This window comes from Lates calcarifer, linkage group LG12 (genome assembly GCF_001640805.2).
Source record: "Lates calcarifer isolate ASB-BC8 linkage group LG12, TLL_Latcal_v3, whole genome shotgun sequence".
In the NCBI taxonomy this organism is placed as follows: domain Eukaryota; kingdom Metazoa; phylum Chordata; class Actinopteri; family Centropomidae; genus Lates; species Lates calcarifer.
This window is the reverse complement of record NC_066844.1, coordinates 16,094,286-16,113,347: the sequence shown is the minus strand read 5'-3', so window position 1 is coordinate 16,113,347 and position 19,062 is coordinate 16,094,286. Positions and strand designations below refer to the sequence as shown.

The window sequence follows — 19,062 nt, the reverse complement described above, 5'->3', positions numbered from 1 at the left end:
GGGCATACAAGAAACCCAAACACTGTTCTACTCTACTGCAAATACACTGAGACAAATGTATACAGTAGGTATATAATATGGGAAGCTAGACAGGCAGGTAAACACAGAATACACAGACAGACAGACATCCTCTACACCAACACTCTGTGTGTGTGTGTGTGTCTGTACATGTGAGTGTGCTAGGAGCCTGAAGGCCAATGTTATCTGAGCATACATGAAAGCCTTTGCTGGGTGACACATTTGACACATGCCTGGGTGCTAACTAGGGACGGGAATTTCATTTAGTATCACTTTCATTTGCCCGACTCGTCAAAGAGAAAAGATAAGTATATGAGTCAGGGGAGCAAGGACATGAGAGAGAAATCAAATAGAGCACATTTATTTTGCGACTAGACTTCATGACGTCATTGCGGCCAAGCAAAGAACTTGTGAAACAACAAGTTGTTATTACACTTTGGTTTTTGTGTAAATTAAGCAAGTGAGATAAAATGATAGGACAGATCTAGGCTGTTTCCCCCTGCTTCCAGCCTTAATGCTAAGTTACGATATGAGGGCGAGAGTGATATCAGCTCATCTAACTCAGAAATAAAGTGAATGCGCACATTCACAAGACAGCTATTTAGCTATTTCTTTAAAATAATCTTTCCTTAAACCCCAGCTAATGTTATCATAGTCACTCTCTCACACACACACACTCACATTCCCTCTCCTTTACAACAAGGACGCTGTGTTTGAGGAGACAACATGGAGATGACCAGTTTCCGATCCTTTTACTCCAAATGCGATGACCCACAGTATCCCCGTGTCAAGCCAATTACACAGGATGCAGCCAAGAGACAAATCAGGCAGCGCATCACATCATTGTCTTCTCATAGCTCGGCCAGTTAATCACTTGTACGGCATTGCCCTCTTATCACAGAGCGACCCACGTAACGAGAAATTTGAAGTGAATCACAGTGATTCACATGAGTCAAAAACGGCTTATCAGTGTTTCAATGGAAAACCAACAACAGAGGCACAAAAAGAAAGAAAAAAGGCTTTATTTTTATTCAAAGCTCAGCATTATTATTCTGACTGCTTCACTTCCCAAGCTAGTGTGTGTGTGTGTGTGTGTGTGTGTGTGTATATGTGTGTCTGTGTGTTTTGTGTGTGTTTGCCAGAAAGAGCAAGAGAGAAAGAGAGTAGGTGTTCTATCAGTCAAACTTTTCAAAACAAGGTCAGGTCCTCCTTCCTCCCTTTTTAGCCTTCAGCCAGCAGATGGACACACACACACACACACACACACACACACACACACACAGTCATTTATTGGTGTCTGAGAGGAGGAGGGGTCACACCACAGTGGCCCACCTGAATAAACAGTGGCAGAAATGGTTAACGATGAGCCATGCAGGCAGGCCTGCACAAGCACACACACACACACACACACACAAACGGATACACAACACAAACAACAAACTCACACATGAGCAACAGACAGTGGCTACAGTGAGCATGAGCAAACGGGGAGGGAGGGGAGGCATGGGAGGGATGGGGTGGGGGGGTGGGGTGCTAAGGTAGGGTCAACAGCTGGTAACCTTTGCTGGGAAAAACAGATCAGTCTCAAACTGGTGGGAGAGGTTGACCTCTCTCACTCTTTCTCTCACCCCCGTTCCTCTTCCACCGCTCTAACCAAATTCCCTCTCCTCTATCCCGCCCACAGCCAGAGCCCAGCTGCGTGTGAGAGACAGATAAAGCCTCTGCGCTCAGTGTGTTTGAAGTCCACACACACAATAGTAGCGTTTATAAAAACTGATTATCATATGGCCAGTGACATTTCTGATAAAGAGGAGCTTGGTTCACTCTTGTTCTCTTTGATGTCTGCGGGCCTTATTCGCCCTTGATTCCATTTAATTCCAAATCTCATTACCCTGCCCCATTGACCATCAGATTATCATGAGCCCGGCTCATTTTGACACTTCTTTTGATGTATGGAAAGTGCATCGGGGTTTACACTACCATGCTCATTCTCCCATTTCCAGTGTCATCTTTGGGGGCGATTGTTCGGCCCGTCCCTTCTCGTTTGAAGCTGGTGGTCGGGACAAAAGGAGAATTATTTCAAAATCAGATCATCCAGCGGGCCATATGATTTCTATCCCGAGCTGTTTTAAAGAGCCCCTTTGATGTTGACTGGATAGGCGATGAGCACAATGGGAAAGTTTGTGCTGCTCTGCTGTCACTTTGACACTGTGTTTTTAAAACTTTTTGTCGCTACTTTTTTTTTGCCATCCTGCTGTGGCATTCTGGGAGCCAGCGGGATGTCAGTGGGCTCGCCAAGTACATTGTGGGACTGTGGGAGCATGGCATATGGTCTTTGGTTGGTTACTTTAAAAGCTTCTACATAATCAGGTGACTTTTGTTTTTATGTGAAACTATGTTCCTGTTAAAATGATTGTCAGAGCTCTGCCCCGATTGGTTGATGGATGTTTACCCTATTGACACTGATTAGCCTAAAAAAAAATTACAAATGCAGCAATATAACCACATACAATCCTGGCTTATTTGGGCCTAATGAATTCTATTACAGCTGCAGGAATCAAAAAGAGCTGCTAGACATGTCAATGAAAGGAAGGGGGTGAAAGGCAAGCTGAAAGAAGGCAAAAGAAAAAGACTGAGTCACCTCCCAACCAGGCAAGAGATTAAGAAAAAAGAAGAAAAGAAAAAAGGAAGCAAGGAAAAAACCCAGCCCAGTCACCTATTCTTTCTTAGTCCACCTACTTCATATTTAGTTTAGAAATGACTACTAATCTTCTACTCTTTATAATTTTGTATGTTGTACACCCACAGTGGTAGGTCATCAAGTTCTTTGTCAGTGCAAACTGTCAAAGATTCTGAATCAAATAACCCAGAACAACCTCTGGCTGAAAAGATTGCAGTCTGATGATTATCTTGGCAGAAGTTAATCATCATCCTCAATCTTGACAATTGCTGAATAGAAATGGAAATCTTCAAGTAGTATTAACTATACTGTAACTGATAGAGACGTTTATTTTAAAATGTATTTCTACTTTTGTAAAAATGTTAACCTTCCATTTGACCTTCTTTGTGTCATTACCAACAAACGACTCCTTTCGTCACCTCTTGATATGATAAATACTGTATGTAGGAGGATAAGGACAGTAGTAAAAACTAACAGCAAATGTTTATTGTTCAGTTACTGTCCCTTCCCTAACACCTCATTTGCAGAAATATAAGCTTGATAGAACACCGAGAGAACCATCCTGGAATCCTGGAAATATGTCATTTACTTTAGCTTATGAACAGACAGTAGAAACCATATACAGTATAATGGGCTCTCAGTCTTTTGGACAGTTTACTGTTGGATGACGGGCTCAAGACAGATTTTCTGTCCATTTGCTTGGGTGAGTGTGCGTTTGTGTGTGTGAATGTAAGCCGCCGTCTCGCACAAACTTGTAATCAGACGACATTCCAGACTATCTCCCAACTAATGGCGCAGGAACACTGCCCTGCATTCTATGCCGCTGCTTCTGCCAGGGCACACACACAGACACCCTCACACTCCACAGGGCTTGGAGAGTGCATTGGATTTACTTTTGGGAATAACCCTGAACCTAAGTTCACCTCTTGCTTGCCTTTTTTATTTCCTTACCCCTTGTACTGACTTCTCCTTAACCAGTTCTCTTTCGACATGTGGTAGAAGAGGAATGGTTGGATCTGACATATTCACATCCCCCGTCCCTTCTTCCCTCCCTATTTTCTCATCCTTCCTCCCCTGCTCGCTGTCACCCATTTTACTGTAAGCCATGTGACTGACAGCTGCAGCTGCAAGTGCTTCAGCGAGCCTTCACTTCAGCTGCGTGGCTTTGTAAAGATCCGACCCTCCCTCCAGCCTCCACTCCCATCAGGCCTACAGGCCTTCCCCCTAGCAACAGGCTTCAAGTCAGGCCAAAAAAAGACACCCTGATCATTTGGAGGGGCTGCAACTCGGCACAGTTAAGTAAAGGTTAACTGGCTTCAATCTGTTCTGTATCAAAGGCAGAGTCAAAGGCAAGTCCGAGTTTGTGCTGAACCCTACAAATCAAGACAGACAGAAAACCTAGATCACACAATAATAACAGTTCAAACCTTTTGGAAACATGACACATTTTAACAGACAGCTGTCAGAACTGCTTACTCAAAACCTCAAATTCCCTCCCTTACTAACGGCCCACAGCCTACAGAAATACTCTGACCACATTAGTGCATCATGATAAATTCTGAGAAGCATGGCAGATGACACACAGGGAGAGGCAACGGTGTGACTCCCACAAAGCTCATCACTGAAAATGATACGACGATGACCAATGATACAACCAGCAGCTGCGTACTTTACTACCAGGAAGTCGGCTGGCATGCTAGCAAGGTGTGAAAAAAAAAAAAAATGACAGAGTTAACTTTCTTGTTTCAGGTTGAGTGAGATGTAAGAATGTTCCTTGGTCAAATGAGAGGGAAAAACTGTGGCATGGTAGAAGACAACAGCCCACCCAACAGATGACATGGGTGGAACACTGTCACGATTGTACTTATGACTCTGTGTGTGGGTTTATGCGGTATCACAATCATAACAAGAGGCATTGCCAATTATCTTGTTATAAGAATTGTAACAAGCTTTCATATCAGCTTCAAACTGTTGATTTTTATCTCAGGCCTATTTCAGTCTAACCTTGGGAAGCCTTTCATTGTACTCTGTTTGTTTTGTGTGCCTAGCATTCCTTGAGCATCGTAGTTACATAGAAAATTGTCAGTGCTTATATAACACTGAAGACTTAAAAGCCTTGAATGAATAATGGGGTCTGGCATCTCTTAAGCATTTCTTTAAATACCGATACCTCGATTTTGCCTCAGTTTATTATCTGAAATTCAACTTCTAACCAATAAAAGAATTCTGAACTTCAGTTCTATTACAATTATCAAAATGTTTAACATGCAATATCACTCTGCATTTCCCTCAAACTGCAGCCTGAATAACATTACCAAACTACTTCTTTCTCGCCATGAGATTCCTTCAACGGTGTGGAAATGAGACTGTTGATGGACTACCAAGCTCACGTTTGTGACATACACAAGCGCACACATGCCCTTCCCAAATAGGGCAGTAAATCTCCAGTGAGATGCCAGTGCATCAGTCCCCACGGGCACAGTTTCACAGCTGGGAGCAACCAAGTTGGAGCTGACACTCCAAGCAGCCAGAACTGCTCTCTGTAGACATGACAACATGGTCAGCTAATAAGACTAACCAGTTACCTGACCACATACTAATCACTCATGACAGATATTAACACTTAGAGAGCTCAAAGGGAGAGGGATTTTTTTAAACTAGTTTTATGTCAGTCACATTCATTGCTAACGCCACATTAATGCAGTATTGCTACTGAGATGTACAAGCATATGCATCCTTGTCAACAGATGTCAAGAGACTATTTCAAGAGCATTTGAAAGAGGCCACTGACCTAAGAATATGGTAACAGAGAGCCAGATAATTCTGGGACCATGTTAAGCAGTAAATGGGGTGGTACTCACAGGTAGAGCAATACAATCTTGGAAGCAGCCTGTCCTAAATCTGGTATGGAGGTCAGCTCATTGTGGTCCAGCCGCCTAAAAGTGACAGACAGACAGAGAGGAATACGTTAGAGAACAAAACTGTGCCCTGAAGGAAAGCACAAAGAAATGCACAAGAATGATTTGTTGTTATGAGGTCAAAGGACTCTAAGGAGGCATTTTTCTAGGTAAGACACTAAACAGGTGCAAAACAAAGAAAAATAAATACAAATTTAGACCAAAAAAACAGACCATGTCAACCAAAGCTACACTCAGTGCTCGTCAAGTTGTTCTTGTAATTTCTCCACCAATTGTATATGCCAGTTGAGATGCCACAATGTTATTGCGGCTACTCCACATGCTCCAATCACTTGTGGCTAAATTCAATCAAACCTTGTGTAAATCAAAAATTTCAAGCACGACTTGTCACGTCTGCCGCAGAGCAAGTAGCAAGTCATCCTTTTAAAAAACCAAAAATAGCATGGGAGTAAAACAGATGTCGAGGAGCGTATGACTGGCCGGTCGGCCTGCCAAAGATGTCACCAGTGTGTGTATCACCAGTTAGCTCGTGCATGTGTGTGTACGTGTCTTGTGTACTGGCGCTGGGTGACACAGAGCCAAGCCCTCTCCTCACCATATAAAATATTTACAAGGCCAGCGTTGGCCACAGTATCGGGTGGTGGATGGGAGGCTTAATATAGAAAACCACCACTTTATTCTCAATTGGACTTAGTTCAAGGCAACACATACGAGAATGATGTTAGGAAGTAGAGTGGCAACTGTGGACGTCAGAATTGAGTCATTGATAAAATCTCATCACAACTGACAGTCACGGATAATAAAATGAAAAACAAAGTTACACTCAAAGTTTAACATTGGAGAAAAACAGATTCTACGACACACTTTGGGAAGTCCATTAGAACGAGTACAGGGGTTTGCTGTCAACTGTCTGACCGGAAATCATCAGCATATGTAAGTATTTTGTTGGTGACTACTTACAGCTCTCTCAAGTTGGGCAAGTTGGCTAAGGCTTCAACGCTGATGGTGGTCAGTTTGTTGTGGCCGAGATTTCTGAGAAAAAGAAAAGAAGATGTAAAAAGAACATAGTGCAAATCCTTATATGTATATATACTATTATATTTATACTATTAGACAGAGGAACACAATTAACACTCAAAATATCAGCAGTGCAACAATATTTTCCATAGCATTTACTTTATTATCATGGGCATTTTTCAGTGGTACAAATACGGATCCTGATCAATAGCAACAATTATTTCTCCCATTTGACAAACAGTCTCATCCGCCCACATTAAGTACGCCTGAAAACACTGCAGTACATCAATTCAGCCGGCCTTCAAGGAGGGCCAGATCAATACTATTGATACTGAGTGTCTCTCTCTCCTGGCTCACTTTCCAAACATAGCCCACAGGCCCATTCATCTGCAGCAGTCAATTTGCACTTTAGGCTAACAGTGTATTTAATAGCTGGCACTTGACTTGTACAAAGGCTTATTAGAGAGTGATTTGTCCGATGATATAGCATTACCGCTGTCAGAGAGCGAGTGAGGGGGTATGTGTGTGCACCTAAACACACATCTGCATTTCAGATTGAGCTTCCCACGCCGTATGAATCAAATTTATTTCACACATAAACAAGTATTATCTCTGTCACACACACACACACACACACACATACACCTCCTGTCTGACTGGCATGCGGCCTGCCTGTTGGCAGAGAGGAGGCTGCAGTGAGAGTGGTGTTTGTGTTTGTGTGGTGGGGTTAGGCTGGGCGAGACAAAGGGAGCCCACAGCTCCGGGGCCGCCTGCCTCCCACCCCTCCATCCCTCTGTCCAGACGTGAGAGACGGCCCAGGAATGTTTCACAGGCCTGCCGAGAGATGGCTGCTTGTTCCCAGAGACTGGGGACACTTTTACCTGATGCAACACATTCCTCATTCTCTTGTACCACTGCGGCCATAAAATGCTGTGGCAGAGGGGGAAGAGAAGAGGTTTGGGGCCAAACTCTGTGGCCAAAGCGGTTACTTCACGTTGCTCATTCTTCATTTTAAAGAAAGTAGCAATGTATAATTTGATAATAAGCCAATCTGAGGAGGCTGGGTAGTACTATAGCAAAGAACTTGTCAATTCTCTAACATCATACACACTTCACTTTTTAATACCATTTATGTCTATCAATCTCAATCTCTGCCTGACTTGACAGATTTCCCTTTCTTGTTTTCTGTCTTTGATTGCAGATAATGAGAGTCTCCCTCCCCAGTCCTTTCTCCCTGCTTGTGTGTGGGTGACAAGATAATAGCAGAGCATGTGTCTGCCCTCCAGGCACAGGCCTGACAGGGAGGTGTGCATGCGTGTCTATGTTTTGATCATTTACTGAGGCACCTCCCATTGTGGCCTCGATCGCTAAATTGGCGTCCCCTGCAACAGAGGGCAATTACCTCGTTATGGTGAAGCTAAGTGAAAAATCACACGGCTTTCCTATGGGCCGCCTCTGCCTGGAGGTAAGTATATTCAGCCAACACACATACACACACACACACACACACACACACACACAGACAGAAGATTAAGTTGGGAGAGTGTTGTCATCTGGAAGAGTAATCAGTAGTTTTTATCAACCGGCTTTTGGCACCATTTTGGCACAGCAGTTTTACTAGTGAACCTTGAATTACAAGCAAATAAAGTTATATCTAGGAACATTGCCTCCAAACAGCTTTTTTTTTTGTATTTAAAGGTGGAGGGAATTGGCTACGCACATAGTCATAGGCATGAAACTCAAAGCATAAAATAAAGAACAGGGCAAAACAGAACAAAGGGATGACTAAGAAAAAAGTCACGTTTGAGAGCAAAACCTGCCATACTGGTGCTAAAAGGCCACAGCAACAAACAAAACTGGTCCTTTGTGTATGTGTGTGTGTGTGTGTGTGTACGCAGGCATGCATGCGCCTCTCTCTGAGTCACCTATGGTGTTTACACAACTGTGTCTTTTTCTCTCCATCTCATTCAGCCAGATTTATTTTCTTGCCTATCAGATGAGATAAGTTTCACAGTGTTTTAACACCTACTGTATGAGGCGATGGTGATAACACTCGTTTCCCTCCCTCTCTTGCTCCCTCCCCCCCCTTTCTCCTGTGGAAGAAGGGGGGTTGGGGAGGGGAGACGCCAGTGCTAAGCGTGGTTAATGCTTTCCAGAAAGTGACCTTACAATCATGTCGTTTCTGGAAGAATTTGCCAAGCCAGGATCAGAAACCTAGAAGTCATTAGAGTTTCTGACTTCTTCACAGGGGGGTAGACACCAAGACCAGGAGAAACAAACCCACTGAGGAAAATGAGAACCATCCAAATAACTAGTTAAAACTCTACGATCTAACATTGGCAAAACAAGTTCACGTCATATAATTCAATCAACCGAAAAGGATGTATACTTGACATGGGAACAGGCACTGTGATTAAACATGGCAAACACTACAAAGCAATGTCGTTCTCAAAGCCCTGAAAGTTTCAAACACTACATTCCATTGTATGGTACAACTAGTTTATACAAATGGGCAGGACTGTTTGACATTAGTCAGCGGGATCAAAATCAAAAGCTCTCTCTGCCAGGTACTTAACCAAAGAAAGTGTGTGATAATTTAGATCTGAATGTTAAGCCAAATACTAAATTTTCCCACTGAATTCAAACTTCTGTGACTGGTGCACCCCTGGCTCATTTTCTACATTCATTTCATTAAATTATTCACCCTTTAAAAACAATAATTACATAGATTTAACAAAAGGCACATTTAACGATCATGTTATTACAAGCATCATTTACTGTAAATGTTAATTTGTCAGGTCATGCATTAAAAAAAAAATTGCAATTCATTAAACCAACCATTAAAACAACCATTACTGCATGAACCACAGAAAAAAATCAATGATGGAAATGATCATTTTCAGTATGGGGCTGTCTGATACTAGGCCACTTTTAACATTCATTGTCTATTCCAAAGGGCACCGACTGTGTTCAAGAAAACTACTGACCATCATTGAGCACAAAGGTCAGCATAACCTCCTCTCTGTCAACAGAACTAGAGAGACACGAAAAAAAAGAGGGCAGCTGGAGTGAGGATTGGTCTGGAATAAAGGGATGCACTTATACTCCCACCTCCCACCTCCCAACACATATCCACCACATATCAAGAGGAAGAAGGCTCTCTGTGAAACAGAAATCAACCACCTGTTGCCATGAAGATATGTTTCTGGTTTTGAAACAGTCAGTTGGTTAATTAATCAAAATTCACTGATGATTCATTAGGTCATTGATTGGGTCATCTATTAAGTGTAAAAAAACAAGTATTTGCTAGTTTCAGACTTGAGCCCTTGCTTTTCTCTTCTTCCCATCATTATAAGTATGCATCACATTAGGTTTTTGAACTGTTTGTCTTACAATGCTAATTGAGAAGGGCATTTATCATTATTATTTTTTTGACTTGTTAAAGGCAAAACAAAATGAATTGCTGCATCAGCTGATAATAAGCCAACTACTGGGAAAAAAAAACATGAACTTCAATCTTAGTCTGCTTGGAAAAGAAGACTTCAAAAGACAAGGTGATAAACTAAAAAGAGGCCTATCTGACTATGTGAACTGTCTCAGCAAGAAAAATAGGGCTCAGTGCCTGCAGTAGGCCGTCATAGCTGGACCATGCAGCTGATCTGACATATAAAACTCATTAAAAGGCTTTAAAAAATAGTTGTGTTATGCGTGCTGTGGGAGTAGAGGAAAGCTGGGAGTACAGAAGTGATGTCATAGCATATGACACCATGCTTGTAAGTCAACGCAAAGTCTGTGTGTGGGAGAGAGGAGATACGGGGAGGGAGGAAGAGAGCAGGGACTTACACATACAGAGATACATCATCATTATCTTTCCCATTTCTATCACAGATAAATGCAGTATGAACTTTGCTCACTGAAAGTGTGAAGTGATGTCAGTGATGAGCCTTCTGTAGTCCAGCTGGGAGACAAAGACCCTTTAATGTGGTCGATTTCAGCTCATCATAAAACTAGTCAAATAATAACCTGTGTGTCAGAGAGGCAGACACACACACACACACACACACACACACACACACACACACACACATACATACATACCACTCTTCCTGTCATTAAAGGCCAGTTTATAGCCAGGCAACTGCAGTGAGAGTGTACACAAGGCTAACACCAGCTCCAGCCCACCATTTTACACACCAGTCAAACAGAGGAAGGAAACTGTCTGGGGGGAAAAAAGCCAGTATCTTATCAAGTTTGACAAGGATAAAAGCATAAGCCTGTGAACAAAATTTGCTACTTTAATGATAAATGTGATGTTCTAAGATCTGCAAAATATAAGTAGGTGTAAGATCTTGGGAAGGTAAGGACAACTTAGGTGTAAGATCAGAGAAATGCAGCGCAGTGTCAGCATATTCACCATTGCATTACAGACTCCCACCACCCCCCACACACAGCACAACAAAGGAACAGCTCCAGCCTTTGAAATCAGTCTGGGCTAGGAGCATGACTCAGTTTCTGAAGTTTTCCGAGGCAGGAAGGCAGGCCACATCTTGGGGCCATGTGCACTGCCGTTCTCTGTGCTGCTGGTTTGGGGCTGAAGCAGGAGATGGAGTGGGGAACTCAAAACAAACAAGGAGAAGGTTGGGAAAAGGATCCGTGCTCGCCCAAGGCACTGCGTGAACCCCTGGCCAGGCCTTATGACGCCAGCCTGGACACTCCAGATGAGAAGCACAGTAACACTCATGCTGTCCACACTGCATATATATATATATATATATGTATATATGTGCAAACACTGTCTACACACATGGGATCATGCTCCTGCATTAAGCACTGAATTCTAGTGTGATAACATTGTAATTTGTTACAAATGGTCCCAGACTACTTCATTAAGAGTAAAAGGAAATGACTGTGCGCAATTAATCTGAAAAAATAACAGAAATAGTGTATGTCTCTTTAGTGGGACTATTGTTTTAGTACTGCTCAGACAACTGACCTTACGCTCTGAACTTCAAAGTGAAGAAAGAGAATGATCGTTGGTCAATTTTTTTCTGTACGTATTGTTTATTATACTAGCAGAGCAATAATTACACTTCAGCCAGTGAAGAAAGAAGTGTCTAAATAGTGGACCGTGCTATCTTTACAATCTAATTGCATGCAAATGTGTGGCTGTCTAGACAGTGAAGCTCTGAGATGTTCCTTTCTTCAGTATCAGAAAGTAAAGAGGCATATTTGGAGGGGAGGGGGGTTCTGAAAAAAATGTTTGGCCCAACTTAGTACTCACAGCTCCACTCACTTCTCGAAGGACTGCCTGTTTTCTGGGGAGAAGCTGCTTCACTTGCACAGTCCCTCTCACTCTCCATCCAAGTCACGCTTTTTTTTCTAACATCATCTCCAGATTTCCAAACTCTTACCAGATGTAGAGAATTCACAGATGATTCATCGATCAAGCCCACTTTGTAGACACCGACTTCGGGGGAGAGGGAAAGGGGGAAAAAAACACTTGGCGCTCTAAAGTGTCTTCACAAAAGGGCCATCCTATTCTGCTGACTGGATTCCTGCAGAATGACTTGTGGCAGCAGCTGTTTGATTGTCATTAAAGCCAGTGTGAGGCCATGAGCTCATTCCAGATCTTAATGTTAATGTCAGGCTTTATCTGTTGTTATTAGAGTAGGGGCTCAACCTTAGCTCTTCCTTCCTAATTTGTTCACAGCTAATGTTTTGTATGAATCATCTCAGCTTGTTAAAAGAGGATCATTTACAATTAAAAAAAAAATAAACTGACACTTTCCATATAGGAATTCCCTGTACTCTTTTTACAATCCAACTTAACACAAAACAGGCTGATAAGGGAGGAAAAACTGAAGAGCAGCTGATAAAAATCAGTGCCAATGATAGTATCATACTAAACCCTTCCAAACGCTCGAGTTGTGACTTTAAAATATCTGCCAGAGGACAAGCAAGTCACAAGGCTGGGGAAACTATGACAATAAACAAACTTGGTATAATCACTCCCAATACCACAAGATTACAAGGCTGCGTAGTGAGAAATGCCCTAGAAACCACAAGGGGCTCAGCCCTGCTGAGTGCTGCTGCTGTTGCTGCGGCTCTGCCCCAACTGCTGACATGTTCATCTGTTTAAGCCAGAGAAGAAGCATTTGTGAAGTTTAGTGTTCATGTATCAGTCAGTCCTTATGTCATGTTCAAATTTACTGGCAGCAGAAATGGCCGTAAAATAAATACTGGGCCAAAGGCAACCATAGTCCTACAGTCAAAAATGATTTTGCATGCTTATTAATAGGTTAGATGAAAAGACTACCTAAAAATAAAGGAGTTGTGTCTGATAATGTGTAACATGCAAGCAGACAGTCCTGTAATATTTCATTTCCTCTAGGTTTCCTCTGTGTGTTGAAACATGTGTGGCAGTGGTTGAGGTTTCTGACCAGTGACACGACTTTCACCGACTAGTGGAACCAGCCTGAAGGCAGAGGCGGCAGCAGCAGACTGTGACATTGACAAAACACTTCAATGCAGTGGGCGGAAAATACCCCCCACTCCAATCCACCCCACCCCACCTTTCCTCAATTCCCCCAGGCCAGGTGATCTGCTGCTCCACCCTCTGCCGACCAGTCCGCAACCAGCCAGCTGAGCTCCCAGCCCCTGTCAGGAAACCACCAACACAAACCCATTTCCTGAGGGCAGAAGCCAAAACCAACTGTTGGGGGTGGTGTTTACCAATAAGGCTGTACTGTGAGGTTTAAGGCTACGTCTTGGGGTTGAGTCAAAGCAGAGCGTTTGGTACACACTGTGTATTATGGCCAGCACATTTGGAAACTTGGGGAACCACTTGAGTAATGCTAGGTTACAGAGGTGATCAATCAAGATCAGGCTTCTTCTTAGTTTTCAGCAGAGCTCCCTGCAAGTTGGTTATCATCACGGTGAAGGATTTAACATAAACAAATGAAAATGAAGACAAACCCCATAAAACTCTCTAAAAGTAAAAAAAATAAAATAAAGATTTTGCAGTCTCTCATGAGAAAGACACTGGCAAACAGACACCATGTATCTGCTTTATCTCTATCCAACCACATCAATTGCAGCCAAAATTAGTAATGCTCATGCTTTTATTTACTTGCAAAATCCCATTACGCCAGTGGCACTGTGGGCAAAAATGCTTTTTATACACATTACCGTGGCTGCAAATAAGATAAGGCACCACTCCTGAGAGGGAATATGCGACTGCGAGAGAGCAAACTTGCTTTGAATGTTATTAGGCTATTCATCAATCAGAAACAACGGACAAACATCTGAGGCTGGTGGTCAGTTTGCTAAATGTTACAGGCACTGATGCAAGACAGCACAGGATGTGTTTGACAAAAAATTAATGACAGCAGAGGCTTTAAAGAAGCTATATCAGCCTTGTAACCTTAAGTGTTCACAGTGTGGGTGAATATAGGGATGGAATAAATAATTGATAAAGCAACAGAAAACGATTAGAGTTAATCACACATCTTCCCCACAACCCTTCACCATCTCCACTTTTAACTCAGCCAGGATGTACCAAAATGACTGTTTCACCCGATCCTCATCAAGGCCACTTTTTCACACGGGACCATTCAAATCAGGGTCCTGAAAGCTGATTATTTTGACAAGTGGAAAGCATTAGGGGGTTTTTCCTCACCTAGACCCACAGGACTGCTACTGATGGATAAACTGCCAACATGTGCCCTCTGGCCACCTATGTTCTCTGGACAAATATTCATCTAGATCTCCAGAATTACCCCTAAAGAACACATGTTGTCCTCACAAGTGTGTCCGGGGTAACAGAGGCTACTTGCACACAGCTTTTACTAAAAAGCTCACACCAGAATTAGACCTCACACTGTATGTGATGGGTTAGTCAAAACTCCTTTTTTTATTTGAATACATTAAATGTAAAGGTAACCTGGCTGAACTCAATTAGTCAACACAGGGCCTTGTTGTTCTTTTTCTAGCTGCAACATCAAGTCAACACTATTTGCTTAAAGCAACTGTATGGGAGCTCCTCATGATAGTGACAAAAAAGGCTTTTCCTAAAACTTTGCTATTGTCAAGCTATTTTCTTTTTCACAATTGCAAGACCTATTTTTCTGTCACAGTAATACATCCTATACATCTATTAGAAAAAGTGAGCATGTTCCCTCTCCTACACCCTGGAGGAGATAGGATGACTCCCCTTAAGAACGATTTCCTTCTGTGAGCTGCTGTATAAATGCAAGTCCTGAGGTACCACTGCAGTGTGTTCATTACTGTGATCCCAATTTAAGAGCTTGTATAAAGATAATTGCAACAACTACATGACAGTGCAATCATTCTTCACCCACACAAAAGGGTGGGAAATCTCCATTCGTTTTGAGCTGGATTTGCACTCTCTGCTTGAGCAGTCCTCATTTTACAGACAGCAAAAGCAGAACATAAAGGACTTTTAAAGTCTGCACAAGTATATGTATGACTAACTGTTGTTCTTGTTGATTAACAACTGCAATAACACATGTTTTAGCCATTTACTAAACAGTCAAATCCTACAGGTGTCTCATGTTACTGATATTTTCCTGCGAGTGTTGCATCTACATTATGTAGAGGAGAGGAGAGCTGGCCAAGGTGACTTGTGTTTATTGACAGCCACCAACAGTGTCCTCCCTACCACCACCACCACCACTACTGCTACTGCTACTGCTGCTCCCTGGGGTATACATAACAGAGACAGTTGATTCCACACTGATTTCACTTTGCTCAGATGCCTGGACGTAGACGTGAATAAACGCCTTTTACTTAAACTAAGGCATTGTGCACACTAACACACTTAGTCAGCTCTACTTTAAGGGTAAAACAATTACTGTTGCCAAGTAACATTTGCAAGAATATTACAGTTTATGTTTTTTCTGTAAATAACATGTAACCACAATCGGCTTTTCCTTCTGTGCACAAGCAAAAACTAAAATAACTTTCAATCCACAACACAAAAAGTTATTTCCTCAGCTCAAGTGGACAGGCCTTAGCGTAGTTACCTTATAATGGGATCACGTTGGGCCACAAGTGAAATTGTCCATACTTGTCTCTTTGGGTTTACAGTAATCATCTACTAATCTGGCTCGTTTACAGACCTGGGAGGAATGGAGCTGGTTCCCTTTGAGTTACCTGCCAACATAATGTGACTATCTCAAGTGGTGTGGAAATATGCAACCTAGGTGTTTTAAAAGATAATTCAAAGCCATAAAGCTATTCCCTTTGAAAGCAACAAGATTGCGGGTCCTTAAATCTTGACCGATAAGGTTTGGCTGAGATAAAAGAAGCAGACTTGGAGCGAGACAAGGCTCATGCAGGACCACATCATTGCACGAACCACACGGTTTAGAGCAGCTGTTTCAGCTGGGACAGTCGTCTTACAATAGTTGTCCAATTCTCCATGAGGACAGGAAGAGCAGTGTGTGTCTACGTACACACATGATAAACAGCTTCTGCACTTGAACTTGGCTAAGTGGTGCTTCGAGGGGAATGAGGCTACCCGGGCACAAGTGCTGTTATTCATGTTTTTAGAGGACTTTTTAAAAGTTGCATTCCTCACTTCCCAGGGGAAGAGAAACTGCCTGACACTGGAACCTGGGAGCCAGAAGAGTCTTTGCATCTTTGGTCTTTAACCCCACGTTCCCAGCAACACTAACACACCAGCAGACACAGAAAAGTTTATAAAAACATGCCTAACTGTCAGTGAGGATGCACAGTTGCCACTGAAGATTGTGTTTGCAATATGCGGCGGTGAGGGCCAAAATGTTGATTGGGCGGACAGAGGCTAGTGTTGTCTGTGGATAAATTGTGTCATTCAGCATGATAAGTGCTGAAGTTCCCTAAACATTGGAGGATGTTTCATAAAAATGTCCCAAATTGGCTCATTTCCTAAATGAGCTGGCAAACAGGGTTTCAACTGTTGTCAGTCTTACCCTGGGGAACTAATGCTTAATTCACAAGAAATTTAATTTGAGAACTAGGACTAGTGACACAGAAACAGGAATTAGGATAATACCTGTCATAAATCTGAATGAATTAAGCAGAGGTTTATTTGTTATGACATGTTCGGGTCTATTTGTTTATTCACCCTGAGGGGACAGTTTGTTCATTCTAGCATTGGAAACATGAATACATTTTAGATAGCTACATTAGAATGAATGTGTCTAATATCCATGTGTCAAAAACTATGAGAGATATCAAAATTTACTGGCTGCAAAGATGATGATAAGCTTTGACCTGTAATATTCAATTACATTTATGAAAGTAGATATGTTGGAAAGTAACCTTAAAATAAGGTGTGATAAAATAGCAAATTAGTCTACGTTTTATGGGCTGATTATTGTCTAAAACAGGATACTCTTTACGAAATATTTTGTGCACACCCCCCCCCCCCAGCAGTGATAAAACACCTGTTAAACTGCTGTAACAGTGATAGTCATCAAGCCTAATTCAATAAGCACCAAATTCAAAAAGTCCTCACTGGAAGACACAATAAATCTTAAAATACTACACATGGTTGACTGTCGTACTCAAACAAGTTTTCATTTTCCCTGAGCTGTCCTGTTGTGCAGGATTATGTGACTTTTTAATGAATGACAATCCTAATCAAATTATAACATGATGTGTAACAACTGTCAAAGCAAAGATAAATGCCGGTGGTGTGTGTTGTTCCACTGGTTTCCAGAGTGGGGTGCAGGGACGTCCGGGGGGACTTAAATGGGGCAACAGGGGGTCCACAGCAAATCAGAATCGGTTTAATTTTACTCCTAACGTACTCATTCAAAATTGTTATTATGAAGAGGGAATAGACACAACTACTCTGACTTACGTTCTCTCCCAGATACAATTGTGAGACAATTATGCAACTCAAAGCACAACCGCAAAAATCTTCTCAGACGGGATTCCTGTAGAGAAACCCGTGTCAACTGAGGTCCACTGTCGAATGACTACTAATTTCGGTTATTGACAAAAAGTTTTTAAGTTTCCATTTCCACTGTGCACTTTTTCTTTGCAAATATTGTTACCCCGTTATGGACTGGTCAATAAATAGGCTAGGGCAACTAAGCGCTTTACTTACAAGGAAACAGTCCGGGCTGGAAGGTCCAGAGGCGTAGCTGTCAGCTCCAGATTGCTACAGTCCACTGAATCTCCGTCGCAGGTACAGTTCTGGGCACACGGCAAGTCTGAACTCAATCCATAACTGTTAAATAGTTCGACCGTCAAAATTAAATAAAAAACACAACGAGAAACATATCCAAATCGTCCCAGGGACGCCGCCATTTTGTATCCAGTTTTAATAGAGCGGCCGCTGAGCTCTCTCCTCTTACCCACAAATTGGAATATTAATGTAGTTTCAGGAAGAATGGGTGACTTTTATAGCACATTAATAGTCTTCTTGACATGCAGAGGCTAGTACAAACAATTGTGGTGTAATAAAACGCTTTCCATCCCCAAAACAGTCATTTAGGACACAAGTTCCCAGTCCAACTTTCTCCTCTGGTGTCTGACGCGGGATAAAAAAAAAAATCAAATGAGATTCACAGTAGGTTACAGCGAACTTTGTGTGTCGCCCTGAACTTAGGAGTTTTTAAAGTGTGTCCTTAAACAGGCTAAAAACTACTTTCTCGGTAGGACCACGGCTTGTGGTGACATGACTGAAAACATGCAACGGCAAAATGTTAAAGGAAACAGTGCGCCCGGACAGCTCTCAAAATAACTGTTGATCAACGGAGCAGCAGCAAAACTGTTTCAAACTTGGCAAAACGGTTACCCGATGACTTCTGGTGGTGTTGTACAATGTCCACCACAAAGTTGAGGATGTAGTAAATAAGTTAAGTCCCGCAGGAACAGTGCCGAAAACTCCAGCGTTGGTCTCTCAAGCCGAGCGCCGCAGCGTATCGTCCAAATCTCAACAGCACTTCGCCGCTGTGGCCAAATAAATCCAAGTTTGAAATAACACACTCGCTCCAGAGGAACTCAACCAGCAGCTTATCAGGTGCAGTCTGTGGTCACAAAATCTCGACGAACCGATTAATAGTAAAATAGAGTCCCCCCCTCCTTCCGACCGTGTACCACCACCATGAGTTTTTTCCTTTCTTGAGTTACTTTTCCTTTTTTCTTGGGTGATCGTTCCGTAGTCCCACGTTGGATGCACAACAGCGATTCCAAGGCCCTCCCTTAGCTCGCCGCGATTGGCTCTTGCGGTTTGACGGGCGGGTCAAGTCCTCACCTCATTGGTCGTTACGGCCTGTCGGTGTATCGCGAAGTTGGAGAGAGTTTGAGAGGCTGTCTATCAGCGGTTTCTGGCCCCGCCTCTGTTTCCCACCCCGGGGTGTGAAACCGCACCACCTCCTCTCACTCTCACTACTTCTTAAAGACACAATCACC

At 42.6% G+C, this 19,062-nt stretch overlaps 1 protein-coding gene across 1 annotated transcript in view; it reads right to left on the bottom strand.

Moving 5' to 3' along the window:
- The window catches only part of lrig1 (leucine-rich repeats and immunoglobulin-like domains 1), a 37,258-nt gene extending 18,446 nt beyond the window's left edge, over positions 1-18,812 (bottom strand). The window contains exons 1-3 of the mRNA XM_018680103.2: positions 17,753-18,812; positions 6,577-6,648; positions 5,560-5,634 (exon numbers count right to left, since the gene is read on the bottom strand). Of these exons, the coding sequence (XP_018535619.1) occupies positions 5,560-5,634; positions 6,577-6,648; positions 17,753-17,955 (350 nt within the window). The 5' untranslated portion in view covers positions 17,956-18,812. The remainder of the gene's footprint in view (positions 1-5,559; positions 5,635-6,576; positions 6,649-17,752) is intronic.
- Between the last annotated feature and the right edge of the window lie 250 nt (positions 18,813-19,062).